This window comes from Anopheles gambiae, chromosome 3 (assembly GCF_943734735.2).
Source record: "Anopheles gambiae chromosome 3, idAnoGambNW_F1_1, whole genome shotgun sequence".
In the NCBI taxonomy this organism is placed as follows: Eukaryota; Metazoa; Arthropoda; class Insecta; order Diptera; family Culicidae; genus Anopheles; species Anopheles gambiae.
The window spans coordinates 81,043,178-81,069,037 of record NC_064602.1 but is presented as its reverse complement, the minus strand read 5'-3'; the positions used below and the strand labels follow the sequence as shown (position 1 = coordinate 81,069,037).

At 41.8% G+C, this 25,860-nt stretch overlaps 2 protein-coding genes across 4 annotated transcripts in view; both read left to right on the top strand.

The window, feature by feature from the left end:
- LOC1278306 (oxidative stress-induced growth inhibitor 2) overlaps positions 1 to 11,099 on the top strand; it is a 50,135-nt gene extending 39,036 nt beyond the window's left edge. For both annotated transcript variants that reach the window (XM_061661398.1, XM_061661399.1), the window contains exons 3-6: positions 2,754 to 2,959; positions 3,066 to 3,149; positions 6,757 to 7,409; positions 7,490 to 11,099. In XM_061661398.1, the coding sequence (XP_061517382.1) occupies positions 2,754 to 2,959; positions 3,066 to 3,149; positions 6,757 to 7,409; positions 7,490 to 8,582 (2,036 nt within the window). In that variant the 3' untranslated portion in view covers positions 8,583 to 11,099. The remainder of the gene's footprint in view (positions 1 to 2,753; positions 2,960 to 3,065; positions 3,150 to 6,756; positions 7,410 to 7,489) is intronic.
- Positions 11,100 to 11,226: 127 nt separating this feature from the next.
- Positions 11,227 to 21,553, top strand: LOC133393955 (uncharacterized). 2 transcript variants are annotated; one of them, XM_061661397.1, is made up of 3 exons: positions 11,227 to 12,754; positions 14,324 to 14,485; positions 14,582 to 21,553. In XM_061661397.1, the coding sequence occupies exon 3, from the start codon at positions 14,591 to 14,593 to the stop codon at positions 21,101 to 21,103; it is 6,513 nt and encodes a 2,170-aa protein (XP_061517381.1). In that variant the 5' UTR covers positions 11,227 to 12,754; positions 14,324 to 14,485; positions 14,582 to 14,590; the 3' UTR covers positions 21,104 to 21,553. The 2 variants fall into 2 exon arrangements, with proteins under 2 accessions (XP_061517381.1, XP_061517380.1); XM_061661396.1 differs by having other exon boundaries at positions 11,227 to 12,833.
- Positions 21,554 to 25,860: the final 4,307 nt, after the last annotated feature.

Below are 25,860 nucleotides of genomic sequence, written 5' to 3'. Positions count from 1 at the left end.
TTGTATGTTGATAGTAAAGACATCGCTCAGCGCGCTATGTTTAGTAAATTCACTCATTTGTATTACTTCTGCCTTCGTTCGGGTGAGATCTGCTTGCTCTAAGGGTGGAACTATTTTAGCGCCTCACGTGTTGTAGCCAGTGCTGCAAAATGTTATGAGCAACATGAGAATTTCACCAACGAAAACAATGAACATATCCTTGGTGGCTTGATGCTCATTGCTGATACTCAATGAACATGCATCATGGCATGCGAGTGCTTGAATCAAACGCGAAACTCGTGGTCACTCACTTGGTCATGACATTTTATGTTGGCGATAATCACGTCATTCTTCGAATAAACTTGGCGTATGGTACCAAGCCACAAAATGAGCATGCTTTCTTGCTCTGCCTGGTCTGTCGGGTCAAACAGCGCGAGAAAATAGGTTCATTATGCTTCTTGGAACCACTCCGCGAGCACCGCATATCATCTCCCATGGCTATCGTGATGATCACCGACACAAAATGTTCCGACCAAGTGACTGACCAAGAATTGGTCGCACAAAATGTCACAAAGCATGTGATGGTCGCATCAACTGTTTGAGTCTCGCCTCTGATCATCACAGTAGAGCAGACATGATTTTGTTTCAGCGAGAATTTGTCATGACTATGTCAGTGACATTTTGCAGAACTGATCACAGTAATAAAAAAAGTCATGACATAGTGACTGATCAAGCGATGGTCGCAAAAATGTCAATTATTATTTATTATTATTATTATTTATTTAATAATTTGTTGGCCTCTAGGGTTTTACAAATGTGTTCTTATAATCTAGGGAAACATAAGGGATGAGGATTCACGAAGACGGGAGCGGAATTGGGAAACTGGGACGTTGAAGTCGAATAGGTGATACGAATCGTTGAAGGCAGAAAGAGCGCGCAAGAAAGGGTCATTCTGGCCATGACGAGTTTGGCGGGAAGGAATAAGGAGCGGGAAGCATATATTGGATGTTATGACATTGACAGTGACATTTTGCAGCACTGGTTGTAGGAACTAATTTTTGTATTGTTTGTTCTGAGTTTGCACGTGCATTAGGTTGAATGTTCCAGGGTAGCGTCGCAACGTGCCCAGATCTATCATCGGTCGGCAGACGGTGCCAGGTGCGAGATCGATAAGATTGTGCCGGAATCTGTTTTTGTGTCGAACCTCAAAACCCAATTAGATCATCCATCAGGCGGATACCGTAATCAGCGCTGTCGGGTTGTACTTGGTTCTGATTCTCACACTGGTTCCACTGATTTTGCAAACTCATTCGCGATCCTGATAAGAAGCATGTTTTTTATTTTGCTGCCGACAACGGCACAGGAGATGGATGGGTGAGGAGCGATATAACGATTGTGGGAACTGCGGACCACCCCTCTGCGCTGTGCCCACTTATTGCGTTCCAGATGTGTTAAAATGTCCCACGATACTGCGTGTGTGCGTGATGCGTCATGCGACAACCTTGAGCACGTGAGCCGGTGGTGGGCAAGATAGTATGCAAAACTGTTTATCACTATCATGTGGTAGCGGCGTGTCATCCACGCCATCAAGACGCGTCCGAATAGGCCAAGTAATCTGCATCCCGTTCTCTGTTACGATCTAAATAAAGCGCGCGTCCCCCTGGTAGCTACCTGCTAGAACACGACCCCGGTCGGCGCAAACACGAGAGGACAACTCGACGGACGCGTCCGGCTCGCACCGGTATATATATATGTGCGCCGTGCGCGCTGATAAATGTGCTCGCGTGCGCCTGTCAAACGCTTGCGCACGACCAAAAACGTGCGCCTGACGGACACAATTGGAACGCAGCGGGGACCGCCGCGTCTTATCGCCGCGTCGGCGCGTCTATTTCCGTACACCAACCACCAATCAGCTGTGTTTGCGGGAGGCTCGTTGTGCTGAACTGTGCGCACAAACCTGACGTGTGTGTGGGCGCGCACATTTCTGTTGCTGCGATGACTAACGCGCGCGCGCGCACAGTTATCTGATAGTCGCGTAGACGTGTTCGAGCGCACATAAACCCCAATGCCGGGCCTTGTTAGAAGTGGTTTGGTTGATAAGATTACGCGCTTTCTCTTGTGGCGGGATTAAAAGAGCATCCATTTTTTTTTTGTTGCGAGCTGTTAGTGCATGACCTCATGACGTCAGATGATCGTGCAGAAGCTTGGGTTTTGGAGAGTCATGAATTGCATAATGAAATGCGGCCGGTTCCGGTCTCCAATGTCCAAGAATGTTCGCGCACAGCTGATGATGTACAGATTACAGCCGGCACTATTTGCAAAACCTTGACAGTGATCTTTGGACAGCTGGACATCTTGTCGGAGATGGCGAGCCTGCGCTGCCAACAATAAATTACCGACCGGCACGCTGAACTCGACCGATCGGTCGGTTACGCAGTCGGACGCAGTCAGCTCCGGCAGGCCAGTAATTAATATTAATCAAGCACCCTCCGGCCAAGGCAGTGTGTTATCGGGACACTTGGTCGCGAATGTGGGAAGTGCATTGCCTAACCTTTCGACCCTGTCCGCGGGCGTTTGATTGTTCGGCGCTCGCGCCCGGATTGCTACCCATTGGCAACAAGCGGCCACCGAACGGGCCCAGTGTGTGGTACAAAACCGTGGAATATTCATGTCGATTCAATAGCAAACAAACCAAAAACAGAAGTCATTCCTCCTGTTTCTTACATTTTCTCTTTCTCTCTCTCTCTCTCTCTCTGTCTGTCCCTCCCAAACAGGCAATGGGCCGAGCGGTATATCACTGTCGTACATGCTGGCGGGCCACTGGCCCTACTGGTCGCCGGAGAAGGCCCAGAAGCATCCGGACGAGCTGCTGCGGGCACGGCTGAACTACTACGACGCACAGAAGAGCCTGGTCGAGCACGATCTGTTCAGCCTGGCCGACGGGCTGGAGGGACGGAGCACCAATCCCGTCTCGCTGCTGGTAAGTACCGACCGTGCGTCTGGCCTGGACTTGCTGGAGTGGAATAATGATTTGCTAACGTCGCTCGTTGGCGTCCTTCTCCCATTTTTGTTCCCCCCATTTCCAGCTGGACAGTTTGCAGCATCCGTGTGCCGATTTGGGCATGGATCTGCCCCCGATGGTCGAGTACCGGCATCATCCGGAGAAGGAGGTAAGCAGTCGAATTCTCACTGGTGATGTTACAGTGGCGCCTTATCTGCGTGTGTCCTGGTTGTCTGGGTCTTGTCGAAAGGGGGGCATTGATTTTCTATCGCTCTAATCGCTACAGCACATGACTGCGATTGTTGCGCGTTGCTTTGCGTTAGATACGGGCTGGAATGGAGGCGCGGTGCGAGGATTGCTATCATAAATTCGCGCTTGTCGTTGTTGATGATGATGCTTCTATTTCTCCCTTATCGTCACGCATCGACCATCCCCGGGAGGGCGGCAAAGGTGGATAAATATTTACCTATTGTGGTGTTGTTTTTTTTTTCTTCTCCGTTGTGCTGATGAGTAGCGGAAAAATAATAGGCTACTCCCCTTCCCCTACATTCGCTATCAGTGGCGTAATTGAAATCGAAACCAACGCGGGGGATTTTCCACCCCCGGTTGAGTGTTGACAAGACTGATGACGTTTTGCCACTAGCTGACACCGAATTTGTAATCACTATTTCAATATTTGCTCGGTTAGTTGTGCTTTTGCTGTGTACGGTGATAAAACGTCGTCGCGCACATTAAACAATAAAACAATGTCTTCTTCCCGAATGTGTGTGCGTTTGTCACCGCGCAGAGTGGGCAAGTGCGATAGTGGGAGCGCAAGTGGCGGTGGGGGTGAATCATTTTTTGATTGGATTGGATGATAAGATTTTGCGTGAAATAAAATGCACTTGCAATTTACAACATCGACATAATGTTGGGGCGGTTCGTGAGTCATTTGCTGTGCTGCTGCCGTAGAGATGTGATGTTTTTTTTTCTTGTTACAGTGCTTTCCAGTAGTTCTCATAGCTGTGGGACACTTTATAGATTGTTTCGTAAGTGAAATGAACACATCCAATAGGAATTTCCATGGAGCCTGCCTAAAAAGGGTACCACAGAGTCCATTTTCCATCATATGAAGTTCACTTCCCATAGGAAATAGTCAATAATCCTGTATTGTTCAAAATGATCAGTTATGCTATCGAAAGCTGGTAACTAGCCATACAAAAAGTTATTTTATTTTATTTTTGAAACTGGTCAAATCTAGGTTTAAGACCAGTTCTCTAGAGCATGTTAGCTCCAAATTGTTTTTAATTGGGAATCATATGTTAGTTAGTAATAATAATAATTATTAATAATAATAATAATAATAATAATAATAATAATAATAATAATAATAATAATAATAATAATAATAATAATAATAATAATAATAATAATAATAATAATAATAATAATAATAATAATAATAATAATAATAATAATAATAATAATAATAATAATAATAATAATAATAATAATAATAATAATAATAATAATAATAATAATAATAATAATAATAATAATAATAATAATAATAATAATAATAATAATAATAATAATAATTATACTAACAATAATTATAATAATAATAATTATAATAATAATAATAATAATAATAATAATAATAATAATAATAATAATAATAATAATAATAATAATAATTATAATAATAATTTTCGTTTTTCTCTAACTTTTCATTTTTGTCTATTGTTTTTGGCACTGCACATTCATCCATAATTAGAAAAAATGTTTTTAAGAGAAAATCGAAAAAACAAAAAAAAATCTAAAATTGTAAATAGTCGGCACATTATCTTGCCGGTCACTGTATAGCAGGTATGTCAAACCCATGCCCCTGAGGGTTCAGTATGCGGATCGCGGAGTATGATGATATGATTAATACAGAACATATTTGAACTGGAACGCCTTTTACATCAATATGCGACTTTAAGTTGCAGTCCACCGGAAAAAAATGAGTTTGACACACCTGCTGTACAGGGTGCCCCAGAAAGTGTAAGCACAATTGTGATGTTTCATGAAATGATGATCATATTGTATATTGTTTACATATGTATATTTTTTACATTTCGATCATTCATTCTGTGTGTTTGAAGCACTTGAAGCACGGTATACTTAATTTTCCCCAAGATGCAAAGTTTTTTATCCGTAAAACGTTCGACAAGATCGTGCACGATTTCCGGAATTAAATTGTGTCAGCTTAGCAGTTTACCGTATTGCTACTTTCAAATCGTACTTAAACCTACTGCGGGTCACACTACACATTTTTATCAACTTCCTTTACCCTTTTATTTTATCTCTCTTTGAAGAAGATTTGCAACGAGTTAGTTAAATTTTTAATTTGAGTCGTTCAATTCGATCTATTTTTTTGAGGGTTTTTTTGAGCCAATTAGTCAAATGTCTTAGAATATAAAAAATGGTAAAAAATATAGAACAGTGTTTTTTTATTAGTTTTCCTTTGTTTCCCTGTATCAATAAAAAAATTCAAAACAAGCAATACAAGATTTTTCAAGTCACTTTCGAATGTGCACATCATTATTCATCACCGCCAAGATGTTTTTCAACAGCTGTCAAATAGTGTATCTGTATCATAATAAACATTTCATTTCTTACACACGATTTTCAACGAATCACAAAAAACTCAACTCAGCTTGACATGTGTTGAAAATCATGTGGAAGAACAAAACCATTACTGTCATCCAAATACAATATTTGTCAGCTGTTGAAAAACATCTCACCCTGTATGGCCTTTCTGGACCGTTTCTCCTACATTGAAAAAAAAAACACAATATTATACGGAATTTGATAGATATAATTAATTAGCAATTGATTTTAATTAATAAAACATCTTTAAACACATATCGTAGCGTGAATACTGGCAATTGTATCAACAGCTACGTAAATCGTGCGAGCACTTAGAATACAATTTTGGGGGAAAAAATATTTCACCAACTTTGACAATAAACCCTGCCAATATTCCACACTGCACACATGCAATAGCTCATCCTTATTTCCTGCGCACAGATCGGTGCCATCAGTAGCGCTTTTCCTACCCAGCCCTTATTAAAAACAAACGTTAAGGCACGTTCGCTTTGGCGGCGCTGCATCTCGCTCGTCTCGCTTCCTCCCACGCTTGCAAGTAACAGTTTGCCGCCGAGCTGAGCGTGTGCCCCCATATCACGCTGTACGCGCCACCGCACAATGTTTATGCTCGATTTGATATGCAAACGCTGCCGGGGGGCCGCTGCGAATCGATAGTGAACCGGGAGCCGCACACAACCACCCTGTGTGCTGTGCCGCTTGATTGCACGCGTGCAATAATCCACCAACTGCTGCCACTGCTGGTGACAATTGTATCCGCGAAGCAATTTTAAGAGTACATTAATTGTGTCTCTCTGTGCGTGTGTGTGATGTTCTGTTATTGTATTATTATTTTTTTTTGTTCATTAGGCGCTAGTAAGTAACACGTGCCACTCATCCCAGCGGGCACTGGGGTGGACCAAGCGTGCGGGGATCTTTCATTTCGTGCAAACGGTGCATAAAAATGGTGTTCAGCAAATAATGGGTACAGTCACACGTTTGCACCAAATAGTGTTTCTGCTGCGTAGCCATTACGCAAACACCGATTGAATCGTGAACCTTTAATTTATCTCCAATTTCATTTCGCCCACCTGTGTGTGTCTGTAAACAAACAGAAGCTAATCGTGTTTCTCTCGATTTGTTTTTTTCCTCTCTCCCTCTGACAGATTGACCATCTTGTGCTGGGACGCGGACCGCCGGGCGGCTCCTGGCATCGGATGGATCCGAACCTGCGCACCCTGTCGCTGGCCGCCTGGATGTCACTGCCCGGCTTACCGTTCGCGGACTGGGAATCGCGCCATCCACCGGTGCCAGCGGCTGGCAGTGACGAACCCGTAACGTCCGAACCGGTGCCGTCGGTTTGCGCCCGCTGCAACAGCGAGCAGACGAAGCGTGCCAAACGCACCGGACAGAAAGTGGCCTTAAGCAGCAGCAGCAAGTGTAGCAAATGTCATCGCAGCGGCACGGACGGTAACAACAACACGAGCGGGGCAGGAAATAATGGCATGACGGGGCAGCAGCAGCACGGTGACGGTGGGAGCGTGGTGGCAATGCTGGACGAGCGCACCGGCAAGGTGAACGTCCAGCTGCTTTGCCCCCCGCGCCGCAACCTTTCACTCAAGCGGCAGGTGTCGAAGGAGGTGGAAACGCGCGCACTGATTTCGCGCGTCGCCCAGTACTACGCGAGCTACGTCGCGGAGATGGGGCTGGAGCGGTACTTCATGAACGAAACGATCGTGACGACGGTGGTGCCGCTGGACGGGAAGTGCGAGACGGTGCTGCCGGAGCGTTTCCGCAACGGCCGGTGGATCGTAGCGGGGTGAGTCCTGTCGGGCAAGGGCCTGAGCGTGAACTTGCTGTACTAAGCCCCTTTCGCTTCTTTCCCTTTTCACCCGTTAGATTCAACCGAATGACGAACAAACGGTTCGCGATCGTGTGCCAAAACCTCGTCCTGGCAAACGGTGCCTCCGATCTGGCGAACCGGCTCGGCGTGAAGGGCGAGGGGCTGGAGATGCCGTGGGTGAAGTACGAGCTGCCCCATCTCGAGCGGGCGCTGGAGCAGTACGACGAGCCGGGCCGCTCCCAGCTCAAGCCGGTGCTGATCGTGGGGGCGGGGCTGAGTGCGGCCGACGCCGTCACGATCTGCCGCTCGTCCGGCATCCCGGTGGTGCACGTGTACCGCAACCGGACGGCCGGGCTGGACAAGATGCTGCCGGGCAACGTGTACCCGGAGTACCACGAGGTGCACAAGATGATGAAGGACGCGAACCGCAAGCACGACCTGTACACCCCGCTGCCCGAGCACACGCTAGTGGATCTGGCGGGGGCCGGCCGCGTCACCGTCCAGCACCTGAAGACGGGCGAGCGGCGCGTGCTGGACGTGTCGTACTGTGCGATACTGATCGGGTCCCGGCCCGACCTTCGCTTCATCGCCACGCTGACGAAGCCGGCGGCGGGCGGGGACGGCAACGCCTGCCCCGACTCGGAAACGGAGGACGACCAGGTGGCTCCAGACCGGTGCTTCGGCCGGCCCCCGGTTCAGCCGCTCACGATGTGGACGTTTACCGAGCAGCTGCTGACCTCCTGCCTCGGCCGGAAGCTGTACTGGCTGAAGCACATGTGTGCCAAATGCAAACACATCAACCTCACCGATAAACTGCGCCACCACCAACATCACAAGCAGCTGCAGCAGCAGCAGCAGCACTACAACGCACCGGCGCTCAGTGCGGGCGGCGGTCACTGCCAGCATCAGCTGGGGGCGTCCAATCTAAGCGCCGCCTCGGGGCTGGGCCTCGGCGAAGATCCGACCAAACCAATCGACTGCAAAAACAACCCAATCGAGGTGGATAAGTACACGAACGCGGTACTGCGCACGGCCCATCCCGGCCTGTACGCGATGGGACCGCTGGTGGGCGACAACTTTGTGCGCTTCATACCCGGCGGTGCGCTCTGCATTACCGCCGCCCTGCACAAGCACACGGAAAACGATTGATGGGCGCGGGGCATCTGCTAGAACCGGCCCCGACGACTGGACATGGGTTTCATTCAATTTGTGTGTGTTTTTTTTGGCTCCCGCTGATCGAATCGGGCCCCTCGCGAGTGGGTTTTTCGATCGTTATGGGTATGTGTTCGCTCCCGCCACGTGTCTGCAGTGCGTGGCGAAATGCGTCCATTGTGGCAGATCCTGCACAAAAACGAAGAAAATGCTAACCGATAAATTGTGTTATTATCATCATTATATCGGCACCAGCGTCACCTTCTGCCACACGGGAATGAGGGTTTTCGTTGGACGAATAACAACCCGGGTAGCTACGATGGGTAGGGAAGCGTTAAACACGTTGATTGATGATTGGGACGGCGTGGATGATCAGTTCACCGAATACGTCAATTGAAGCTGCCGCTGTTAGTAGCTTATCGTATGTGTATATATATTTTTTTAAATCTAACCGACCGAAGTTCTAATCGCACGTAATGCTAATACTCATGTTTAACGGAGCGGTTCTGTTGCACCGTCGTACGGCACGGCAGCAAGTGTAGTTCAATTTGTTTGTATCAATCAAAGGAAGATTGTTGCTCGTTTCGGGTGCAGCAAAACCGACTAGGGGAAGAGGCAGTCGAAGAGATTAGTTTTCACGTAGATAAATTGTTTATATTATTTTAAACTTGACTTCCCCCCCAATGTCCTTCAATCCATACCTAGATGCACTTGGTTTTCGCACCCGGGAAGAGGGAAAAACCCCCCACAACAAATCCGCCTTGCATGCCCCAAAAACATTCCCAGCGCGCAATCTACGCCCCACAAATACTCTACTACGGATAGCACTAAGCTGCCGGGCTCGACGAGATACGGCGAAACTGTTAGAGCCGACCGAAGGGCCGACACAATATCCGCCTTGCGCGGTGTTCCGCTTTAATGGTAGCTTCGGTCTAGAGTTTTTCTTTGCCTCTTTCAAAGCTTCACTTCGGTTTGGAGTACACTTATTGCCCGTCTGTGATTTAGTTTCGGCTTTACTTATGTAGAGCATTTTACGTTAGAGATAATTTATTTTTCAGGAAGCAATCCACGCTTGCACACACTACACATCGACCCGGTCTAGTGAGACAGGATCGGTGGTACACGCGATCGAAATGCTTTTGTTTTACATTCAACACGGTTGAGTGTAGTGCGGTGGGCCTCCTTATTTTGTCCGTAGTGTCCTACTGCCATCGTTGTAAAACCCCATTTTAAAGCAACCGAACACTAGCGCGGAACCTAAACCTGCCTTGGCCGCTTGGTACGAGTCCCATCCAACCATCCGATTCCAGTTGCTAGAGACGACTCTCATCATACTTTCCTGTTGATTTGACAGAAACACAAGGGCAGGCAGTTAGATTAGGGAAGCTGGATGTAAGCATATACCCGGTTCTATATACATACATTTACTTCCTGCTACCGTGCAGGCGACGTACCTCGGTAGTGTAGAAAACGGACCCAACCTGTAATTACCAACGTGTGTAACATTTTGTGCAGATGTGGATATATGCAAAGGTAGGCGGCATGTTGGAAATAATGTGTAAGAAAACTCAAACCAACCAACCAACCGCTCTTCAATTTATATCTCTCATGTATCGTTCCCGTGGCGCTGAATGCGATTGCCCGTTGTGCGATTATTGTACACCCGTTTTCTTAGGAATGTAACCGAATTCTCAAGTAATTACGTTCATCCTAGGTAATGTACACCCGATTGCAGGTGGATGAGGTGTAAGAGCTGTTAGTGGAGATCGAGTAGGAAACCTATATGAACAAACCTAGTAGCAAGAGGCGACAACCTAGAGACTGATCTTTGTACGTTTTAGAACTAGTCCACGAGTACGTTCGGGTGCGATCGAGAGCGATCCGTGGTAATGCGCTCGAACGAACCCGGCATATGTTGTACTTTCCAATCGTTTTCCACCGTCGTGTAAGCGTTGCACTATTTCTTTTTCATTGATTATCCAACCGCTTCGTTTCCATACATCTACAGTTGGAGGAGTGAAATTAAAATTGTCTTTTATTCAATTCAAAGCAGGGTAGACTCAAAGCCAAACGCCGACATTTACAATGCACCCAAACATACACACTTTTACTGATCTTCTCTACTACAGCACCTATCGTTTCACAAGTTGCACATATAAACTGTTACTTAAATTGTATTGTCACGATATCATCGTCGTCAATCGTGTTTGTGTGTGTGCATGTGTTTGTTGAAAGGTTTGGAGAATGGAGCGTGTTTTGTTTTATTATTAGCCATTAATATCTCTTATTGTAGAGAGAAGATTATAGAACTTGTAAGAAATTATACCACATTCTACCTGCTTGCCATGCACTCTCCAACGCACAATCGACACTATGGAAAACAGTTGGAAAACAAACAAACAAACACCCCGCAAATCAAACGTTGCGAATCAAAACATTACGTCTTTACCGTAAGCTGTTACGTTTTGCTCTTCTTTTATGGAAAGTTGAAAATATAATACAGAAAAAAAGAAACTCAAATAATCATTCCAGCTAATAGTGGTTTTCCACTTAAATATAATTTAAATATCCGAAACCCTGTTTGTTTTGATATTATTTCACAAAGGCATGAGAGATGCTTCTGGGCAATTAGGAGGCTACATGTGGTGAATTCCGCTCTAATGCGGCTTGGCATTTGGTACCCGAATGGTAAGGTACCGTGGTTTGCTGCCATACGTACGGTCTACCATTGGGCAGTTTTGTAATTCAAAGCTTTACTAGAGCCTATGGATGTGTTGGGTAGCTAATGGCATTAAATTTGAGCTCCTAAAAATCGTAAAAATACAAAATCTTGTGGATTTCTATAGATGGTGAAGCCCATAGTATGCAAGATTCCCCGCATAATATATCCTCAGATTTCGTTGCTGATGACGTTGTCTGCAGTGCAAAATGCAAAATGTTACTGTCAATGTCATACAAATTTCTGACTAAAACAAAATCCCTGACAGCGTCATGTACTCATGCAATTTTGATAATCAGTATCAAAAATCCTGACTGAAACGAAATCCTGTCAGCGTCACGAGCTCTACTATGATGAGCAGAAGTGAGACTAAAACAGTTGTTGCGACCATCACACGCTTGATGACATTTTGTGCAACCAGTCATGGAAGATAAGCCGTGCGTTCGTGTGGTCCCAAGCAACATAATGAGCATGCGTTTTTGCACAAATGTTTTATCATTCTACCCCCAACAGATCATCAAAACACACAGAGCGAGCAATCATGCTCATTTTGTTGCTTGGAAGCACTCGCCAAGAATGTTCCAAGAATGTCGTGATTATCATAAAGAAAAAATGTCATCAAGCATGTGATTGGCCTCAACAACTGTTTGATTCTCACCTCTGATCATCACAGTTGAGAACATGACGCTGACATTCACTTTGCTTCAGTCGAGATTTTTTATAATTAGTTTAATGACATTTTCGGCACTGTTTTAAGCTATTTTGAGATGCGACTAAGAAATAGTCAGGAAAGTATCGCCATATCATGAGTACCCCTGATAAACTCAGGGATGCATGCAATGGGAAGTTTTTTTGCGATCATTTAAATGACAGGATGCATAATAACTTAACTGTACATGAAATCTCATGACTATCCAATCTCATCCAATTATGTGTTGAGTCAGATCTAGTTAACTGACTGTAGCTATATGTAGCATGTACGTGTTTCAATGGTACAACGATAATGGAATCAAACTTTGACCAGTTATGTTACGCTAGTTACGAAGCTTATTTTATGCGTGCTCATCACTGTGTGATCAGAGGTTCGAGCGTTATCGCTGTTATCCTTTAATCTAGTTTTATAAATTCGCTCGGGTGGGATTATCAGTAATCTATGGTGCAAACACCAGATAACGATATTCTACGAATTTTAGATACATTTTGTAACCTAATCAGCCAAAGACGGTCGAAAGAAGCGTTAAGTTTCATACCAACCGTTGAAGTGTACACACCTAGTTTGTGAACGTGAATGAGCAATTGCTATTCAAGTGTTACTAAGGACTGAATTCTTGAAATGATTGTCAATTTCTCAATTTTTCGTGTGCAAGTAAAACTGTAGTTCTGTGTAAACATGGAAAAACAATGCGTGATATGAATGATTGACGAATGAACCAGAATTGATGTGTGAAGAGTGAGTTCTTATTTGTGAGTGAAGTTTTCCTAGATTTTTGATTCGATAACGTTGATAAAACCATCCCAAACAGCACTGTGTAAGTAAATGGCTGTGGGATTGAAATTGAGCGTTGAACCACGAGTTTTTCGATGTGAAGTGTTTTTAGATGTGACTTTTTAAGCTCGTGTAGTCACTCACCATCAACAGGACACATCGAAAGCTCTTTTGAGACATTACTTCTCTATCCAATTTGAAAAACACCTGTAGTAGGTGAAGTTTTCAAAGATGAATTGCAGTTCTGGGAACTGTACTCAAACATATTTGAATAAATGGCTATGATCGGGACACCCGTGACGCTTGTATTACCTAACATGACCAGCAGGGGAGGAACGGTTGAGGAAAACGACGAGTTGTTTTGTGATGGTTTTTCATTGAAATGGCCTGCGAAACGCTTCACAATAATTTTTTGTCCAAATTTCGCGTATGAAGGATGATTATTATGAGAAGGTATGACGAGATTGAGATATTGAAAGTAGAATAACATTTGACAATTGTATTCGATATTGCTGCATCATCAAAAGCTATCTGCGCCATTCCCAACAAACGGAAGAAGAAAATTAGTTTCACAAACAAAAATTGTGCGAATTCTTTGGGCAACACATGTGGTTATTGCAAAGAACTAGAAATTGTAGTAGCTAAAACATACGGATGAATATTTTAACGGATGAAACTTGACTGGATGATCAAAAACACATACAGCCTAAAGTCGGACACCTCATATTTTCACCTATTATCTGACTTTGCGGCACCTTGGACAGATATCTTTTAAAATCTCGGAACACCATGCATAAATGTGATAAAAGGCATGAAATGTACGCGGTCCATTGAAAAGCGGATGTCATTTTAAAGCAAAATGACCACGTAACTTGCCAATATTAGCTTATATGAAGCTAAAATCATTTGATACAAGATATTATTGGCCCATCGACTATTTTGGGTGGTTATCTGCGTATTACATAACCTAGGCCAAGCGCTCTACGGTCCGGATTAACCTATTCAAATATCAGAATAATTTTGCAGAGAGTATTATTGGTTTCTCATAATTTTATAGTAATTGAGACATACATAAAATATGCAAAATCATAGAGGGTGATAGCTTTACCATCTGCCCCAGGCTTGTTTAGCTAACATCAGACGAAAGCAACGGAACTTTATGAACAAAAGTACGTGTTTCGTAATTATGTACCACTCCACCACTAGAACAACAGCATGAGCATGTGTATAGCAATAGAATTATGAACTACTTTCAATCATTCATCTCATGGTCAGTCGTCCTCTTAAATTAGGAGTTATTCAAGGAACCTACGGGGGGACGGTTCATATGAAGCTTGAACCCATGGCGGGTACGGTATTAAGTTCTACGAGTTGACGATTGTACGACGGGATCGATTCATTTATTATTTATGATAAAAATTAGTATCTTTTAGGACTAGGATTAAATTTCAACCCTTAATTTGTGTCAATGTTAATCAAGTAAAAAACGTTTTGCACATAACTTATTGTATTTTATATTGTCAAATATCGTAGGATAAAGTACAAAACAATCCAATGGAAACATCTGTACAACTGGTTCTACAAAATTTCAACAAGTCAGCTTTCATCACGTTTTTTTGAGGACCAAGGTCTCGCGGAAATTTTACCGAGGCTATCATTTTGATAGTTTTAGGAAGCTACTCATCTTTATCAAAGGTAAAGATACGTTTCCATATAAAACGAAATTAACAGATCTTTTATCATTCAACCTTAAGCTGCAGCCGTAATATGTTTATTTTACATTGCTTTCAGCAACGAAATATGGCCCCTACCAATGACAAAAGATCCCCCTTACAAGGCGCCGTTTACCACATTCGATTGACGATTATCATTCTTTTCCGGGCATTCGCATTGCACCGCCAAGGAAAGTTGCCCCAATTTGAGTTGAAGATGGAGGTTCCAGATGCAGGAAAGTTCGACGACCTGGTGTTTCGCTACACATCGCCAACGATACCGGAAGGTACTGTCTACATACAAGCTAAACATAAATATCCATCCGAAAAGCCAACGAAATCGAAAAAAATACATCCAAACCATCCGTACACGCCAACTCGAAAAGAGCGACCAGCCATTACGGAAGGAACGCTGCTCACGAAATGGAACTCCAATGGGCCATTTTCAATCGCTAAGTACTTCATTTCGTACCTGGAAGGATATGAAAGATCGAGCACAGGTTCGCATACATACCTGCTGTGCACTAATGCAACGATTGACAACAAATTGAAACAAAAATTAACATTACGGCCACAGGACAGCAGCGAGATACTTTCCTTTTGCGACGCCATAGGAGCAACGTGTTACAGCTTCAGCTCTGAGGAACAATTTCATGCTCTGACTGATGCATTACGGCAAGCAAGTATAGAAAAGCTAGGACAGATGCTCGTACTACATGTTCGTTACAACACAGAAATTAAATCGAATTATTCTTCGTTAAACGCATTCGTCGATCTGATTTCTGTGTGTGTCGAGGAACTAGAAGGAGGCACAGGGAAGTTTAAACTAAGCCAACGATTACTAACTGCATGTGAATCATCAATCTTGGGGAAGTTGCGAGCTGTTCTTAAGAGTGAATATGATAGGCTTATAAGAGCGAAGCAGTGTGACGATAGTTGCGTGAACTGGGAAGAGATGCAATTCATGATCGATAAGTCCTTCTTTCAAACAAAGGCTCCACCGACTTCCACGCACGACGAATCATTTTTCTACGATCAAGTGAATCGTGTTATACAGAAATTTTACAAAGAGTTTATGCTTGTTTGTGGATCCTTGAACGGGGACCAGCTACACAACAGTGTTCTAGAAATAATGCCACACTGGGTCGACGATAGAAAGACAGCGCATAACATTATGTTCATGCGACTGTTTGATTCGATGAGCTTGTCCCAACCTATTTCTATGGATTTGAACTATTTGAAACAACAGTTTATCAGTATGAAAGTGAATTATAACCTTTCTAGATTCCAAATTGAATCACAGTGTAACCTTAGTCGATGGCAATATATGTATCGATACATTGTGGTTCGATCAGATCGACTTCAACACACTGAACTGTACGAGTTTCTCAGCGATGAGTCCGCTTATGAACGTTACCAATATTATACCACATTGGATATCATAGTGTATTCCCTTGTTGCATCCCAGACCGTTGCATTGCTTCAATGCAATGCACTATTCATACACTATGCAGCGAGTGATTTTGAGGAAGATATACGTGATGTACTCCGTGGTTTATTTGAGTTCATTGCAGAAGTAGATCCCATCTCTTACACCATTATAATGACCATTGATCGGTCGAAGAAATCGATACTGCCAGAAATTCAAAGATATGCCAAAGAATATAAGATAAAGTTTATAGTAATCGAAGAAGTACTTAAAGCACGCTCAGATGAAGAATGTTTTTACGTACGTGATCTAACCGAAAAGGCAAGACAAAAGCTGTACGCAAAATATTGCACAACAACATTGAATCTTTTCGGAACCACGATATCGCTGAATGGTATTGTAAATGATGATGATGGCTTAAGCTTCGTGTGTAAGTTCTTGTACAATTATTATGAACTAGATCACATTAAATATATTGAATCGAAGGAACAGAACTTTGAAGCAATCAAGCCAAGGTATATTTCGCGCACCGTTGATCCATATGTTGGAGAAAATGCAAAAGATTTAAAAGAAGAGGGGAAAAGCTTTGGTTACTATTATATGGTCGAATTTCAAAAAATATTCCTTGACAATATCCGGTTCAAGAGTGATGAGTTTTCTCAAATGGTCGCATCGGTTTCATTCGCAAATGATGATGTACAATATGCGATTCCTGATGTTTTCAAGCAGCACGATGAAACGAAAGTACATCTTTTACTTGATGAAGCTGGAGTAGGAAAGTCAACATATTTCACATGGCTTACATATGCTTTATCGATCGATGATCCTTCACTGTATGTTATTCAAATGAATGCTTCACAGTATTGCACCGATTACAAAAGATGGCAAAAATCTGACATTAAGTTGCTTGATGATATCGCCATCGTTCGATTTCTTTACCGTTTGATCCACCTTACCCATTTTGTTCCTAACGTTTATAGCTTTTCGATTGAATCAACGGATGTGTTCCGCGACCAAGCTGATCATGCTGCAGAGCTATTGACGATAGTCAACGGAACACTTCCAATACATGTAAATACATGTAAAACAAAAACGTTAGAATTAACATTCGCACAGTTGATCGAGCTGAAGGTTTTCCAGCAGAAGTTCAACCAAAACCAACTGATTATCTTATTCGATGGGCTTGACGAGACTGCTCCTTTCTATAAAGAGTTCGTAGTACAATTCTTTGGAAGACTTGCAAGATTGGAAGGTATTCGAGCTCTGTTCATCTCAACTAGACCGTACGACTACATGGAACAGTTAAAAAGTACATTTTCTAACTGCAGAATGCATTATCTCAAGCTTTTATCACAGCACGATCAGCTGCAATTTGTTCACAATTATTTGATGCATGAACTAGAAGGTTATAAACAATGCGACGTGAGTAAGCGGGATAAGGTTTTAGGTTACCTTTATTACGTGATAGTAGAATATTTAGGAAATTTGAAGCGTATACCTTTATTTCTTAATATGGCATGCATTATAAATCTACCAATAGCACAAAAAAACATGGACTTAAGGCGCCGTACTATTCCAAAAGCGATGTTTTATAAAGCAAATGTAGATCTTTTAACACTTATCGAAAATTTCATCAATCAAAAACTAAGAATTTTATGCAGTCACAAAAATGGATTACCGGAATACATCTTAGACTACCCTCACCAAAAGGCAATAAACGATAAGTTTTGGGATCAAATTAAAAAACGACACATTTTATTAGCTATGCAGGTGATGTTTGACCAAAAGCAAAGAGGGGTACTGTTGACATCAAATGAAAACATCCAAATAAATAACTTCATAAAAGAAGTACGTGAGGGCATTGAAAAAACAGGAATCATTACACAAATCCATGATGAAATTCCTCAGTTTACTCATCGAATATTTGCTGAATACTTTGCAGCTTGTTGGATGAACGATAACAAGAATCGTATGAGAAACGAGAGTTTCTTCCATTCGTGGTCATATTGGAATGGTCAACTGCATCAAATGCGTGACTTGTTCAATCGAATCATTCTAAGAGAAAGCAAAGAAAATAATCTTCACATGGCTGTTGTAAATCAATTACTTGGTCTAGTTCGCGAGATACTGACAAATAATCCATCAGCTGCATTGGTGAAAGATGCTGTGGGTCGATTGCCGCTTCACTTGGCAGTTACGTACCCATCATTGGAAATAGTAAACTTGTTGCTCGATAAGATGTCTGTTCAGTCCATTAACACAACAGATGGTCTGTTTGGATGGAGTGCCTTGGATTACGCATTCGCCGAACGATACAAAGATATAGTTCCAAGAGTATTATCAACTGGAGCGACAGTCAACGAACATATACTTCTTCAACAGATACATTCAAACAACTTGTATCAATTGTTGTATGGGCTACATCATTACGGAAAATGGCTTCAGTCAAACGAAAGCTCCAAACCAATTGCAAATCGTCTTTACATTCGTGTTGTCGATTATTTTCCCAATGAACAGCACATTGACATCTTTTCTCGTCACGAAGAATTAGATTCTAAAACAGTGCTTGAGTTTTGCATAGCTGAAGATTTCCTGGAAGTATTCAAACAATTTGTATTGCAAATCAACGATCCTGCTAAGATTTCTGAGCAAGAGTTTAATCACTTCTTCAAGCTAGCATTCGAAAACAATGCTCACAAAATAATAGTTCATTTTATCGAAGATCTCGACATTCCTCTAACCCAAATAAACAACATCGCTGGGCTTATTTCTGCTCTCAAATATACCATACAAAACAACAAGCTTATCTCATTCAAAGCCATCTTTCAGCAACTCTGTGTCCATCAAAACATTCCTATGAACGAGGAAGCTGATATTCCTGACGACTATTGTGCTCCAATCATTCCACCACTGAACGGGGATCTTTCTCCTGAGGTATGTTGTGTACTGTCCTCTAGCAACGTTCGAATACCGTTTCCTGAATATGATGCAAAAGATATCCTGCATGATGGATACGTTCTCGAAGCTGCTCTGGCTTATTCAGTTCACGAAGGAAACGTCCCCATGCTCAGATACATTCATCTCAAGACCAATATGACCATCACCAACAGACTCATCGCAATGATCATGAGATTACTTCCGAAAGGTACAAACGTTTTTCACAAGAAATCGATGCCTGCATTCATGTATCTTCTTGATCATACAACAGATCTGGGCAGTGTAGATGATGAGGGTCGAAATCTGCTCCACATGACTGCTCAAAATGGTTGTTTCCTCATGATGCATTGTTTGACTTCCAATGGGTGCAACTTAGCTAATGTAAACGCATCAAATGGCTGGAATGTGTTTCATTACATTGTTTTGAATGAGGAAGAGAATCGCTCTGGTAAAACCTTGGAGTATTTGTTAAAACATGGCAACATGATTTGGTTCGATTTGTTGGATAACATGCTACACAGGAACGAATGTGAGATGACTGAGAACTACTCCATTCAAATTGATGGAGCTCAAGACACAACCAATACGTTCCGGTTAACCAAAAACCAATACGGCTTGCTGGCATGGATGTTTTTGCTTGACAAACAAAATGCAGCCAAGGTGTTGAATAATTTAGAAAAACAGGAAGCATTGGAATGTATGAAACTCATAGTTGAGAGCAATGAAAAGACTATGTTCATCAAAGAAGTTCGAAATGACATTCCTCAGTTTACTCATCGAATACTTGCTGAGTACTTCGCGGCTTGCTGGATGAACGATAACAAGAACCGCATGAGAAACGAGAGTTTCTTCCATTCGTGGGCATATTGGAATGGTGAATTGTATCAAATGCGTGACTTATTCAATCGAATCATTTTTAGACAAAGCAAAGAAAATGATCTTCACATGGCTGTTGTAAATCGATCAGATGATCTAGTAGACGAGATACTGACAAATAATCCATCAGCTGCATTGGTGAAAGATGCTGTGGCTCGTTTACCGCTTCACTTGGCAGTTACGTACCCATATTTAGAAATAGTAAACTTGTTGCTCGATACGATGTCTATTAAGTCCATTAACACAACAGACCATCTGTTTGGATGGAGTGCCTTGGATTACGCATTCGCCGAACGATACGAGAATACAGTCCCAAGAGTTTTATCAACTGGAGCGACAGTCAACGAACAGATACTTCTTCAACAGATTCTTTCTAACAACTTGCGTCATATCTTGACTGGCATTGGGTATTATGGAGAATATCTTCAATCAACCGAAAGCTCCAAACCTATTTCAAATCGTCTTAACATTCGTGTTGTCGATTATTTACTCAACGAACAGCACATTGACATCTTTTCTCGTCACGAAGAATTAGATTCTAAAACAGTGCTTGAGTTTTGCATAGCTGAAGATTTCCTGAAAGTATTCAAACAATTTGTATTGCAAATCAACGATCCTTCTAGGATTTCTGAGCAAGAGTTTACTCGCTTCTTCAAGATAGCATTCGAAAACAATGCTCACAAAATAATAGTTCATTTTATCGAAGATCGTGGTATTCCTCTACCTCAAATGAACAACATCGCTGGACTTATTTCTGCTCTCAAATATACCATACAAAACAACAAGCTTATCTCATTCAAAGCCGTTTTTCAACAGATTTGCATGCAAGAAAACATTCCTATGAACGAGAAAGCTGATATTCCTGGCGACTATTGTCCAATCATTCCACCACTGAACGACAATATTTCTCCTGAGGTATGTTGTGTACTCTCATCTAGCAACGTTCGATTACCGTTGCCTGAATATGATGCAAAAAATATCCTGCATGATGGATACATTCTCGAAGCTGCTCTGGCTTATTCAGTTCATGAAGGAAACGTCTCTATGCTCAGATACATTCATCTCAAGACCAATATGACCATCACCAACAGACTCATCGCAATGATCATGAGATTACTTCCGAAAGGTAAAAACGTTTGTCACAAGAAGTCGATGCCTGCATTCATGTATCTTCTCGATCATACAACAGATCTGGACAGTGTAGATGATGAGGGTCGAAATCTGCTTCACATGACTGCTCAAAATTTCTGTTTCTTCATGCGGCAATGTTTGATTGCTAGAGGATTTGATATTGGGTCTTTGACCATCCGAATGACCACCATTAAAGATAATTTGCCTGAGAATCAATCTGACGAGTAAAGCGATTACTAATGAGTTTGGCAAATTCTGAAGTGTTATTTTTGTTTTCGAAAACTGGAAAATCTGATTTTATTCATTGATTTCTTGTTACGTTTGGCAGAATAGAACGGTCTTATAATTTGCGTCTTATTCGTCTTCTTATTGCGTCATAAGAACGTGTCAAGCAGCTTGCAATTCTGTTGGTTTCGTAGAGAATTGAGTTCTGAATCATCAACTGATGATCTTTATCGACCTTTTTATGTTAGTAGTACGCTTTTATTTTATCCATTAATTGAAATACGAAACAAATGCATTCGAATGGACGTTTAATAATTGTTACCAAATGTATTTCCGTTCTTAAAAATGACATTTTGCTTACTACCAGCAGTTAATTGGTAATAAGTTCTTACACGTGATAGTGAACATAGACCACGAAAGCCCTTAGCTTAACAAAAATAGCTAAAGAATATGTAAAACAGGCGCCGTACTTATACATATGTGCACAACTTTTCAAATGCAAGGCTATACAATTTATGCAGATTGTAATGTTGATGGCCGGTCCCGTGGTACAGTCGTCAATTCGAACGACTCAATAACGTGCCCGTCATATGTTCAACCCTATTATGAAGCGTTTCTCCGCAGCAAGGAGTGACTATCCGGCGAAAATGAGTTATTGATCAAGGAGGTCCGTCAAAATTGTATCTGATGCGATGAAAAGATCGAAAAAGATCAGAATGCATAGTTTAAAGTAGATTTTTAGAATTACCATACCTAACCTGTAGTGCATGGAACAAACAAATAATAATGTTATTCTTCAACAAAGAGAGAAGTAAAACGCAGAGTAAGGGTATCGAAGTAAAAGTTTGAAAATACTTTTTTTATTGCAATAAACACAAAAAGTATGCCCTAGAAACGTGAGGTTTGTTTCATTGATCCATTCATTCAAATTTCATTTCGAATGCATCCTGCAAGGCAATGCATCTTTTATTTTTCATGCATTATTAAACGTGTTTTAACACTTTCTTTTATTTTTATAATTTCGTTTGACGTGTATTTCATTTATCGGACGTTATCTTACTACACGTATCACCAGACATTGAATCGTTTATACCTTTACACTTATGGTTCCCTAAGCATGATTACTTGGATCATTTTTAGTGCATTGCGCTAGCAACATTTTCACCTCAGCACCGAATCGAAACAGGGGAGAGCACAATCTAGAGCATAAGGTGCGTTTGAGAGACTTGACGAAAATAATGCTCGCAAAATACGACGATGTGACGAAGATTACATTTCCATAGCCAAATGTAAACGACTCCCCTTTTCTTGCTATCCAAACAAGTGCTGAAATATATCACTAACACTATCAACAAAACCCATGACTGAAACAAAATCCATGTCTACGCCGCGTGCTCAACTGTGATGATTGGAGCTGATACTCACACAGCTTGTGTGACCGGATTGGTGACCGTTTTTCAACGAGCTTTTGGTAAGTCAATTGTCTGGCGATGAAGATCGCGATGGTCATGACATGCTTGCTAGTCGTCCCATGCAACGAAATCAGCATGAGCCTCGGTGTGTCTGCTTTGTTGGGCAAAACGAGAGAGTATGTTTCTGTTATTAGTTGGAATAATCCCAAGCCCTCTGGAGTTGTCGGGACAGTCGGCTGGTAACAAAATTGGCTGGATCCACCAGCATTATGTACGATTTCTCGATCTCGATTCACTTATCAAATTTCATCCCGGTCCAACCATCTATTATCGAGACATTCAACTCGAATGTTCCTTAGCATTGTCCAAAACTTATCAGTTTTTTTGGTAAATTCCTTCATAGTAGAATTACCGACCGATTTGAAGTCCGTCCCCTCAAATGAAAGACCATGGGGCCACGGACATTATATATTAATATTTAGATACTATTTAGATACACACAACTGTACTATTTTTAGTGTTTTACTAGAATGTACGTAATTTTCGTATTTTGCATCGTATTTTACACATTATTGTTGGATTTTGAGTAGGAACACTAACTTTAACTTTGACCATTTTTATTCACACATAGAACAAAAGATAAAACCACTTAAACACATATTATATGGCTGCAATTTCAATTGCCTGACACTAGTTCTGGTTTATAAAGGTACAGGATATGTTGAATATTCAAGGATATTCAAAATCAGACACTATTTAAGGAATTTTTCCTGTTGATAAGAAGGCTGATAGAAGCGATGTTACAAACTACCGAGAAATCTTCATGCTAAGTGCTTGCAGCAAAATTAGAGAGAAATTAACAATGCTTTAGTTCAATGGTTGTCGAGCTGCCTCATCAACAGAACAATGCAGGTTTAAAATAAACTGCTCGTTTTCGGCGCCTTTCATTAATGATTCGGGAGTACCACAAGGGAGCATTTTTGGACCACTGGTTTTTCTGATATTTATAAACGACATCGTCTACGCGCTTCCAAACTGCCAGAAATTATTTCATGCCGACGATTCCAAGAGTTTCACGCCTGTTTCTGATACTGATGACTGCTTGAGACTTCAGTACTGTCTGCATAGCTTCACTTCTTGGTGCAAACTAAATCGTTTGAGTGTCCTCGTCAACAAATGCTCAGTGATTATGTTTTCGAGAAAAAGATTTCCGATACAGTACGACTGTAAAGTCGCAGCCAAACTAGTTCCTAGACCTAACTCTGTGACAGCAGATTAACGTTTCAAGATTATTACGAGCTATGCATTTCTAAAGCGAATAGCTTATTGGGTTTCTTTTTGTGGGCTGGTAAAGATTTCAAAATTTTTTTGGACTCGTACACAGCAGTACATTATAGATACAATAGAAACAATTCAAAGAAGGTTTTTACGCGCATTGTTCTATTGGTTTGCCTTGGTCCCGCGATTGTACTTATCCCAGTTACCGCACTAGGTCCCTCCTTTTCAGACTGGAGTCCCTCCAATATAGACGAATTGTGGCACAGTGTGTATATCTACATAAACTACTTTGCGGTTCTATTGATGCTCGGTCCATTCTTGAACACGTTGACATACGTGCACCTAGTCGAATCCTTCAAGGTCAAGACCACTATTTTGTACTAATTTTATATCGGCAGAGTTTGTCTCAATGTCTTTTGTTTTACCACTTAGTTGTATTGTAACGTATAGAAATAAGTTGTGTAGGCCAATAGTGGCTCGATGATAGAAACAAATAAATAAAATTAAGGAACCACATCAAAACCTGGTTGCTCTTTCTGCATTGCTACGCCTATATCAAATTCCTTAATTAATAAAATGTCACAAAAATTAAGCGGTAAGTTTCTTCGATCTCCCTTATTTGTCTACCTTTGTATCTCATTTCGCTCTCTCTTGTTGGCCTACTCACGATAAAGCACGTTGACGTGACATGGCCCGGTAAACAATCATTCTGCAGGATGGTCCGTCCCTAGCTGCAGCCTCTCATCCATGTAGACACCCGATTTCCGACAGATCTCGCTTCACCTGGTCCAGCCATCGAGTTCGCTGTGCTCCCCTGCGCCTTATGCCGAACTGGGGATCGCTGTCGAACACCTTCTTGGTGGGCATCCTCATAACATGCCCCAGCCATCGTATCCTGCCAGCCTTCGCCACCGTAAGGATCAAGATCTATGAAAGAGAACAGGTCGATGCGTTTAGAGTAAATTGACACAAACCCATGGGACAGAAAGCCATGGTAAAGCACAGTGGGACATGTACTGTATCTGTTTTAAGACTAATAAGCTTTTGGTTCCTCCGGAAAGACCGATGCAAACGGTGGTGATTCGTGATTACAGAATGGCAAACAATGAAAAAGTCCATCAATGTTTCTGAATACAAAGTGGACTCAAATTACTTCTTCATATGTCTCCATGAGTGTTTGGCCGCAGCAAATTGAATTTTTGGAATATTCTTTATACAAAATTCGTTCGTCTATTACCCGTTTTTTGTAAACACTTTTTCATGAAACTGTAGCATAGGTTCGACACCCGACACTATTAGACTTAGCAAATTAGAATTAGATTAGAATATCAATGACACAATTATTAGTATAACATCCGCTATAATTATCTGCAGCAAATTCATTACATCCTAGACACAAACCGCACTAAGGATAGAATGAAACAGCTAATGATAGAATGAAATAGCATGATAAGTGGCGTGATTGTATTCACCAACACACTCAAAAGAAATAGTTTTTACAAGTATAAAATTTTAGGTTATACATTATCAGAACATAAATTACTGTAATTAGATGCACACAAATATTTGACATAAAAGTGCAATATGTTCTAATCCGAACCAACTAGTTAAATAGGGAAAATTTAATAGAGTTCATCCAATTGCGCAGTAGGATAATACACATGGAAGGACGATACTACCTAATGTACGCAAAAAGTCACGTACGCATAATGCAGGAGATAGAGCAGGATAATTAATTGTAATCATGCATAACGGAGCGGATAAGCTAAATATGCCCATAAGCGCAATGTAATTATTTCGTATAAAAGGAAGCTCGCGCGGAGCTAGAACGGAGATAGTTGTTGTATCAGTTAAAATCACGCAGTCCAGTCCGCCGCGCAAAAATAAGTTCGCAAATCAGTAGAAGCCAACCACACTGTTAAGTATAAGTAAAGTGGCAAAATAAAAGTGAGTTTGTACAAAAGTGCAAATACAACCCGTCTTAAGTCAGGAACGGCACTAAGTGATGACAAGTTCTCTACAAAACTGTCAAAAGCGAGCTGAAAATGACAACCTAGCAACGGGCTTTGC

Excerpts from the sequence above, each read along its gene's own strand:
- LOC133393955 (XM_061661397.1), top strand. The coding sequence starts at position 14,591 with ATGGCCCCTACCAATGACAAAAGATCCCCCTTACAAGGCGCCGTTTAC.